Consider the following 9,452-nt stretch of genomic DNA (forward strand, 5'->3'; position numbering starts at 1 on the left):
TTTTGATAATTTCCAAATTTTATTTTCTTCTCCTATAATTTAATTTTAAAAATTAATAATGTTATTTTAAAATAAAAAAAATTTAAATCCCTAATTTTTTGAAGAACGCACAATCTGATAGTAATATTATTAATGATGTGGAAGTTGAAATTGATATAAAATATGGGGATGAAAATAAAATTTTCCCAGCTTCAGAAACAAGCCTAGGATTTCATTTCACTGCACAGGATTCGTTTTCACTGTGCCACAAATTCAAACCAATTCCCTCGTTGGCGCCAGAAAACCTTCGAGGACATGGAGAATCTGAAGCAAGTTGCGTGCTCAGAAAACGAGGAACTGGCGGCGTATATGTTGAACAAGCGAAAAGAAATGGCGCAGGGTGCCGAGGGAATTTCCGACAATGTGGATTCGATTATTTACAAGGCTTATTATTCCAATGTTTGCAACTGTAACCACCCACTAAAAACCTTAAGGTACTTGTCGTTCGATTTTTTACATTTCGGATAAATGAGTTGTTTTGTGTTTCGGGGTGATTTGGTTCTCAAAAAGAGAAGGCTTTTCGTTTGAACTTCTTTGATTCTGTTAAAGATCAGCTTCAGAATTTGATAAAACTCCTTGTGGAAGTCTGCAGGTGATTATGTACGTACTTGACAAGATTTTATTTATTTTCTACCACAAAATTTGTTAAATGCATGGCTTCAATTTTCTCCGTGATAGTAAATAATATGTACGCTGTGTCTGATATCAAGGAATTGAAATGAAGCACATTAGGATTCCCTCCCAATTAACTCTTGGTTTCCCAGTTAACCCAAGCATTTTCCAATATGCTCTTTCATTCCCTTTTATTCGATTCAATGGCATTTCGTTTCGCCTTTCATGTCTTTTTATATACGTCGTAAATTCCTCGTAACAAGTCATTTGTATTATCATCTGAACCAATACTTTTCATTTAACTTTGTAATATTATACAACAATAACACTACGTTATTTTGAATGATATATGATACTATCAGTTTAATTTGTTTCCCCATTTTTTTATTTATTACTACCTATATTACACTAAAGTGCGAGATCATGCGAGAAATATAATTTATTATTATTTGGTATATAAATATCTCTTTACAAATTTTTAATAATGAAATAAAATTGCCCGTCCCTGGATATTTGCTTGTTTTAAGGTCAAACTTTATTAACAACCTTTAATTAAAAACTTTTGAAAATATATATATAGTATATTAAAATTTTCAAATATAATAACACTTTTATCTTTTGCTGGCTTTCTTCCTCATTGTTCGAGAAATCGGATAATTCTTGAAATAACTTTTACCTTGGGTTTTTTTTTTTTTATGAATATCTTTTCGAATTGTTCAAAATCCATGATGTTTCTGCGGTAAAAATTAAAACATTTAACTTAAACGTCGCAAAAAATTTCAATTGCGTTTTACAGGAAATTGAGGAATATCATATACCAACACAAATTTCGAAACAAGACAGAAAATTACTTAGAACATTATAAGAACTTTGATTGCCATAAGGGAAAAAAATGTCACACACAAAGAAATTTTTTCTTGATTTGATCAAATCAATCTAATATTAACATACTGTGCAGATAAAAACCATAATATAGCTTATTTATGAGAATGCAAAAGAAATACATTAGCCGAGAACCTAAACTTTGAACAAATAAAAGCTATCAAGTCTGCAACCAGTAATAACCTAACTCTCCTTACTTTTGGTCGTCGATGATTTCTGATCGTCTGGTATATAAGACACCCAGAAAACAGGCAGAATTGTGCATGCCGCCTGTATCAACAGCCCTCGTGACAAACCCTGAAAATTGTCCCCCGTTACTCCAACGAGGGACGCAAGGGCGACGCCAAGGTAGCCACTCACAATAAAAGCAAGTGCGATGGCGGACATAACAAAGGCCATTACAGAACCCTCGTACCCTGGTGGACAAAGTTGAGCCATTAGAACGTTGAAAGGTAGAATCTTGAAAAAGTATAGAACCTCGAGCAGGCCTGAGAAGACGACAACATATAAGGAGTCAGGGATGCCTATGCTCTTGTATACGCCTTTGACAAATAAAAAATCTGATATCATGAACACAGCCATCGAAATCTGAACGACTGCGATTAATTTTCTTCCCGAAATGGATTTGAGATGACGGTTATATACAACACCCCAAAGAAGCATAGCTGCTTGCCCAAAAACTTTTGATATCCCGAGGAGTGATGATTCGATATTTAGGTGTTGTGTTTGGTAGTAGAACATAGTTCCGGTTAAAGCTGGAATTACGGCATAGGATAGAGCAAACCAGATTATTGAGTAAAAGATTTCCGGTTTCTGTAGTGCAGCCATGAGCTCCGATAGCTGCTTCTTAAAACCTACATTGGATGGACTTTTTGGTAGGTCTAAGGTATCCTCGCTTACAAACATTGTCACCAAGAACTGGAAACATAGAAGAATCCCGAAGATAAGGAACATCGTTCGAGGTGAAAATTGACCAATGGATATGCCTGCAATGAGGTTTCCTAGCACACCACCAACTGATGAGGCCATCCAAGTAAAAGACTGGAGAGCACCAGAGGAAGATGATTTGACGTTTTTGGAAGAGGTGGCCTTTCTCCCGGTTTCTGCAACAATGGCATCATTAGCAACCTCGACTATTGAAGCACCAAGATTGCCGAGAAGGAGATATAGAGTGATTGAGAAGAACGAGGAGTATGGTGTGGCAAAAATTGCTACAGCTATCCATGACACTGCTTGTAAAAACGCTGCAAGAATATTCATAGTTGTTATTTAACAAAGCAATGATCCACACACATATCCTTCGCTATTAGAGATGATGAGCTGTCAGACACAAGCACGGCAATTGAGATTGAAAACACCAATAGGAATTAGGAATCATGCTCTCACAGAATTTGATATTATACATTTGATCATGCATCGAAAGGGAAAATTATCTACTCGTCATGCAACACAAATGAGGAAAAAATATATCTCACGGTCCTCACAACCCTGATTAGCAAATTACACAACGATGAAAATCTGTTACCCCAACAGTAATATGCCATCATGTGTTTTCTATTTCCAAGACCAGGACTATATACTAACACTACAATGGAAGAGAATTCTTATGGATAAACCACAAGCCGATGCGATGATCACAGGGACCATTTTCACATAATCTAAATGACAATTCAAAATCAAGTGTACTTTAATTAAGATAGCTTAAACTGCATCAGCAAACTCCCAGATAACGTGGCAGCTCAGCAAAACACAGAAATATTAAGAAACCATTGACAAAAGCAATAAACGAAACAGATTGAAGAACAGAATCTTAAGGAGCTGAATAAAAAAAATTTAATGGACTCATACGATGCCATAGGAATCACAGGCTCCAAACAATCAAACGTAGTTTCCTTAAGCTGATGAACTAAGAAGATTATAAACTTCTTCAAGAAACTAAAAGGCGCAAGAGATACATAAAGAACCAACCAAAAGCAGTTCAAAGTAAACAAGAAAATATTTTAAAGCTATTTATTAGAATATCAAACCTATTATGATCCTAGAAAGGAGATGAAAATAACTGAAAAATCTTACCTCCAACGGCGATGTATGGGACACGGTGCTGGCCAGAGATGTAGAATGAATCAGAAAGTATGCCGTAGAAGGGTTTTGCAACCATGGGCAAGTTGGCTGAATTCTGAAGAATTTGCAGAGTAGAGGGATCCATTTTCAACCCATCTTTGAGGAAGAAATTCACACCCATCCATGGAAAGCATCTCAATCCTTGGACCCAGTACCCTATTCCAAGCAACAATTTCCTATTCCTATCAATCTCACTTTCACGCGACACCATTCCTGCAAAGATTGTCTCCGACTGAAAACAAAAAGGCCTGCTTCAATGTCCGACGAAGTAAGCCAAATTTCACCCAAAAATCTTCAAGATTCAGCCTTTCAACTGTAAGAATCAATACACCAACTGGGTTTGTTATAAATAACTCCCAATCGTCAAGAATCGACGAGAAAAACACAGTCCCCACCGCCCCCCCACACCTACGGACGACTCAATATTTGATTCACATATAAAAAAATTAAAGAAAAGGACACGTTGGGTTGAGATGAGAATAGGGGGGTGGCAGTGCTGGGGAAGCTACACTTGTTTCATTTTTCTTGATTTTTTTTTTTTTTTGAAAGGATTTTTCTTGAATGTTTGATGAATAAACTATTGTTTAATTAATCAATTAAAGGGAGTAGGATTTTTGCGAGTGCTCGAAAACGAGGAAATAAGAGGCCGAAAGTTTCTAGGTGGAGTGGTAGTGTGGTTACCACCTTTTATTCTAATTTTCAGTCCCTAGCCGACCAAAAAAATTTATGCTATCCCTAAAAAAGAAAAAGAAAAAGAAAAATCTTATTATGCTTTTTTTTTTGCTTTTGAAACATGTTATGCTAAATTGAAGTATTATGTATTTTTACTTTTTTCTAAATGAAATCTGAAAGTATTAGCTTTTCATCATGTTAATCCGATTATGTCATAATGAGAAAAAGAAACAAAAAATAATTAGATTATTAAATGGGTCAAAGTGGTGGATTATTGTTATTATTGGGATTAGGTATTTTGTGAGACAGTATCACGAATCTTTATATGTGATACGGGTCAACTCTACCGATATTCACAATAAAAAGTAATACTCTTAGCATAAAAAATAATATTTTTTCATAGATGATCCAAATAAGATATCTATCTCACAAAATACGACATATGAGACCGTCTCTCATAAATTTTTGTGTATTACTCAAACCAAAACCCTAAACATTAGGAGATCTGTAAAACATTTATTTTACTATTCTGATAGTCATACGAAATGCAGTAATGAAGTTTTTTTTAGGTTTGGTTAAATATATAAATGATTACTCACATTATCAATTTCATGCAAGTACTGATAAATAATTTTCACACCCCAAACAATATTATCCACAATAACATAATATTTGGGCAATTCCAAACTCGTAAACACCGTATCGTATCTGCACCATATTGATCTAAATATTTATGAAAACTAGAAAATTAATAATGTGATTGTGAGCAAAGATCGTCGCGTCCTTTAATACAAAATCCATTTTCAATTGTGAATGAAGAGATGCACACAGAAATTCAATCGGTTGGAACAGAACATTGAGACATCCTCCTGGAACACGTATTTATAATACTTGAAAACAATGAGACTCCCTGCCATTACATTTCATTCGAGTAAATAGTAATAGACACCTTTTTCGCCGGTAATAAATACCTAAATGGTGAACTCAGCTGTACATTTTTGGAACGTGAACGAACTATATCGACAAATTTTACCACAACCTACCAAAGAAAATGTCCAACATTCTTCGTGTGGGGATGGCCCGAGGCAAGGAGGAGGTCGAAACATTGATACCTCTCATCCAAAACCTAGCAACATGGGGCTGGGTCAAATGTATACAAACAAACAAATGAAACACATCTTGATGCCGGAAGAAAATTGTGTGAGAAAGGAATTCAGTCAAAGCTTGTTGATCGACTCCATCTACCACCCAAGTAATCCTCCACCGAGATGTTCTGCTCGGTGCTGCTAATGGAATCAGACTCGTTTTCCAAGTCGAGCAAAGCAAGATTGAGAAAGGATTGGATGTTTGTTGGTGAAGGTCCACCGAGAATATCATTTTCGTCTTCGGAAGAATCTATCTTGTTGCATGCCCGCTCAATAGATTCTGGAGAACCACCTTGGAGGAGTTTGAGAATCTGTTTCAAGGAAACACAAAATAGTTCAAGTACATAACTCCTCGAGGGCTTTACTACGTGAAATATGCATGCATCACAATTGCTTACAAAGCTGATTTCAGGACGAGATTGTGGGGAATCTCTGATACATAGGGTTGCAGCTGAGACGATTTTCTCAACTTGGTCATTGTCATAATCACTGGCCAAGTCGGGGTCTCGCAGTTCTGAAATGTCTCCTTTCTTTAAAATGTGTCTTGCCTGAAAATATCACAGAGTTACGGTTGAAAAGAAATTTAATACAACTGCCAGGTCAAGCAAACAACAATAAATGGAACGAAGAGGGAGGATCTCCATTCATACTACTAGGAGATGATTTCTCGTCTTACAAACAATACCACTGATACTCACCCACATTACCAAGCTTTCCTGGCCCGTTGGACGTCCATTATCGATTGGCTTTCTACCTGACAACAGCTCAAGGAGTACAACTCCAAACGCATAGACATCAATTTTTTGGTCCAGTTTCCCATGCATAAAATACTCAGGAGCCAGGTAGCTGTCATAAAAATCAAAATAGACAAATAAATCGTTTTATCTAGCGACTAGGAAATTACTAGAAATTCTTGTGGGTATAGAAAACTCGCCCAAATGTTCCAGTAACATCAGAGGGGCCAATGTGACGTGAACAACTTGAAGCCCACGTAGAAAGCCCAAAATCAGCAAGCTGTGAAGGCAAATGAGTTTTAGGAATGGAAAAAAAATCACATCAAAGGTATGTCACTGATGAATAGCAAGTAAAGTAAAAGTCAATGGCATTCACACCTGCGGTTTGAAATCATCTGAAAGAAGGATATTGGATGACTTTACATCTCTGTGAATGATTGGCTCGGCCTTATTATGCAGATGGTCCAGTGCCTCAGCAACTCCTAAAGCAACCTTATATCGCTCTTTCCAACCAAATGATTTACCAAACTTTTGAGTACCTGCGACAGTATGAGTGACATTCTCAAGCACAAAAGATGGTGATTGATCAGAATAAAGTGCAGGAAGAAGATGATGCACACACCATGGAGGTTGTCCTCCAGGCTGCCTCTGGATAAAAGATCATAAACCAAAACTAGTCTGTCATCCTCTAAACAAAAGCCAACTAAAGTGATTATGTTTTTGTGGTGCAAGGACGTAATGATATTAATTTCAGAAAAAAACTGTTCCAATGCATCGTCAGATGGCTTCAGAATTTTAACAGCTAGCTCCTTGCCTCCTTGTAGACAGCCTCTGTAAACCTCGCTGCTTCCTCCCTTTCCAATCAAATTTTCTAAAATGAAGGAAAAGGTTACTAATTAAACTTCCAAGAATGAGGGGAAGTTAAAATAATGATAGAAATTTGAGAGAACAAACCATGTGCAAAATTGTTTGTTGCTTGCAAGAGTTCCTGAAAGTTAAAAGATTGGCATGTAGTATAATATTTCTCGCCAACACCCTTAAGTTCTGAGAAAATCTTAGAGGAATAAGCAACAGAATAAGTGTCATCTGACACAACAATAGCACTCTCCTCTTGATCCATTTCTAAACTACAATCCTTCTTACAAGATGAAGTAATCTGTTTCTGATCAGGATAAATAGCCGCAACAGATTGTCGACCAGGTAGTTTCAAAAACATCCATTGCAATATTGATGACTTCCTAGAAGAAACTTCAGGTAATTTTTTCCTGTGTAGAAAAATATTGCGAAGCAATGCCCATCCAGAAGTGGATTCAAGTATTCTATGGGTTTTAATGGGTACTAGCGCCATGGAACTTCCAGCATTTTTACTACTAGATGATGACAAAACTCTAGTGGGTGATAAATTCAAAGGGGTTTGGGGTGTGGTCCTTCTCCTTTCGGATCTTGATTCAGAAACATCACAACTATTGAACTCCAGAACATTAGAAGCAGCTGATTCTCTTTGAAACAGTATCTTACCATTATCAGCACATAGAACTGATATATTATTTTGGAGATTCTTAGCACAGTACTTGGCAAGAGAGATCCTTGAACGAATTCTGTGACGGACCTCAGAAGTACCCACAATTAAACCTGTTGCACCACATGACTTTGCTTCTCGGGAGAGGATTTTTCGAACCGGTGATCCCCTACAGACCTTAAGCTTTAGATCCACCTACAAAATTTGTAATATTTATAAAGTGCCCTTGAGAAGCTATTATCACAATCAGTGAATCATCGGATGGTTATTGAAATAATTTGGAGCAAAGATGATTTTGATTCAGACTAAAAATGGCTTTCCAGCTACTCCTAAATTGGATAGAAACGCAATAGTTCCACCTCTCGGCTCAACTTAACTCAAACATTTTGGAGCACAGCACCACTGAGAAAAATTACAAGGAAATAAAAAAGAAGGCCTAAAGTGCCGAACAAGACATGGAATCACGAAAATCTCGGAGTTAAGTCAGGAAAAAACACAAAGAAATTCATTCAACCCAAAGAGATATATATAAAATTAAATTCATTGAGAAGAAGAAGAAAGATTATTATAACAAAGAGACCTGTTTCAGGTTGCAGAAGCCTTCATAAGCAGCTAGCACGGAATCAAAAGTTTTCGCCAGCGAAATCAGACTCGTCTTATCTGCTTCGATCACAGAGAAATAAAAAAACAGTTATTCAAAGAACAACAGAATCAAAAAACTCGAAATTTGACAGAAGTAACAACCCCGACCACTCTACTGGAACTATGGAATCAATACTCTCAAAGCTTTACACCAGTAAAAAAAACAAACAAACAAACTTGAAAAAACATGCTAAAAAAATTCTTCCAATTCGCGGTTCCTCGCTTCAAATCACCCACCAGTACTTGGATCGAGGACATGCAAAGCAATGACGCGATCACCGGTCTGTGCAACCTTCACCAACGCCCAAGTCAGTAATTCTCTGCTGCGTGAATCGAGCTTCACCCCGACCACCACCACCGCGTTTCCGCCGCAACTCTCGCCGGAGCATGATTCCACAACTGCAGGAGTCCCCGCCAATCTCATTCCTCCACAGCAGATAGATCAAGCGGAAGCGACGCCGTTTCGTTCTGGTCCGTTATACTTCTCTCTCTACAATAGAGCACTGCTTTAATATTCCTCACCCTGTCGAGCCTCGAGGTTAGGGAAGAGGAATCGATTATAAATAAAAATAAAAATAAAAATGCACTGAATTCATTCATTAACCCCTATAAATCAAAATTAAATAGTTCCATATTATACTATACTTTATATATTATTATTATTAAATTTATACTCTATATCAAAACATGAACAAATAATTTTAATAATTGAGATCGAGTTAGCTTGGAAAAAAGAGTTGTTGCAGAGATAGTAGTTTCATTTTTCGGTCACATAATTTCATTGGTTAATTTTGTGAATCGAATCTTCAGTTCGATCTAATTAATAAAAAAATTATACTTTTATGACAAAAATATTATTTTTCATTATTGATATGAGTCATATCCAGCCATCTCATTGATAAAAAAAAATGATAAAACGATATCACACTTACTCTTTTTTAAAAAATAATTTAAACCATATAAGTACTTGTTTATTTTAGCATACTGGACGAACATTAGAAAAACCAATACGCAAGCAAATTACATTATATTCAATTATTGATTATCGAATCCAATATTAAAATACAAATTGATATATATATAGAT

At 36.3% G+C, this 9,452-nt stretch overlaps 2 protein-coding genes across 3 annotated transcripts; both read right to left on the minus strand.

The window, feature by feature from the left end:
- Positions 1–1,523: 1,523 nt before the first annotated feature.
- On the minus strand, positions 1,524–4,271 carry LOC140970603 (probable folate-biopterin transporter 7). 2 transcript variants are annotated; one of them, XM_073432406.1, is made up of 2 exons: positions 3,607–4,271; positions 1,524–2,636 (listed from the first exon to the last, which is right to left on the minus strand). In XM_073432406.1, exons 1-2 carry the CDS (start codon positions 3,863–3,865, stop codon positions 1,717–1,719), a joined length of 1,179 nt encoding a protein of 392 aa, XP_073288507.1. In that variant the 5' UTR covers positions 3,866–4,271; the 3' UTR covers positions 1,524–1,716. The 2 variants fall into 2 exon arrangements, with proteins under 2 accessions (XP_073288507.1, XP_073288506.1); XM_073432405.1 differs by having other exon boundaries at positions 1,528–2,777; positions 3,607–4,249.
- Positions 4,272–5,193: 922 nt separating this feature from the next.
- On the minus strand, positions 5,194–8,935 carry LOC140970604 (protein kinase STUNTED-like). Its single transcript, XM_073432407.1, has 9 exons — positions 8,604–8,935; positions 8,305–8,384; positions 7,160–7,919; positions 6,828–7,076; positions 6,584–6,744; positions 6,406–6,485; positions 6,170–6,317; positions 5,870–6,019; positions 5,194–5,782 (listed from the first exon to the last, which is right to left on the minus strand). The coding sequence occupies exons 1-9, from the start codon at positions 8,788–8,790 to the stop codon at positions 5,540–5,542; spliced, it is 2,058 nt and encodes a 685-aa protein (XP_073288508.1). The 5' UTR covers positions 8,791–8,935; the 3' UTR covers positions 5,194–5,539.
- Positions 8,936–9,452: the final 517 nt, after the last annotated feature.

Source organism: Primulina huaijiensis, chromosome 2 (genome assembly GCF_012295235.1).
Source record: "Primulina huaijiensis isolate GDHJ02 chromosome 2, ASM1229523v2, whole genome shotgun sequence".
Taxonomy (NCBI): Eukaryota; Viridiplantae; Streptophyta; class Magnoliopsida; order Lamiales; family Gesneriaceae; genus Primulina; species Primulina huaijiensis.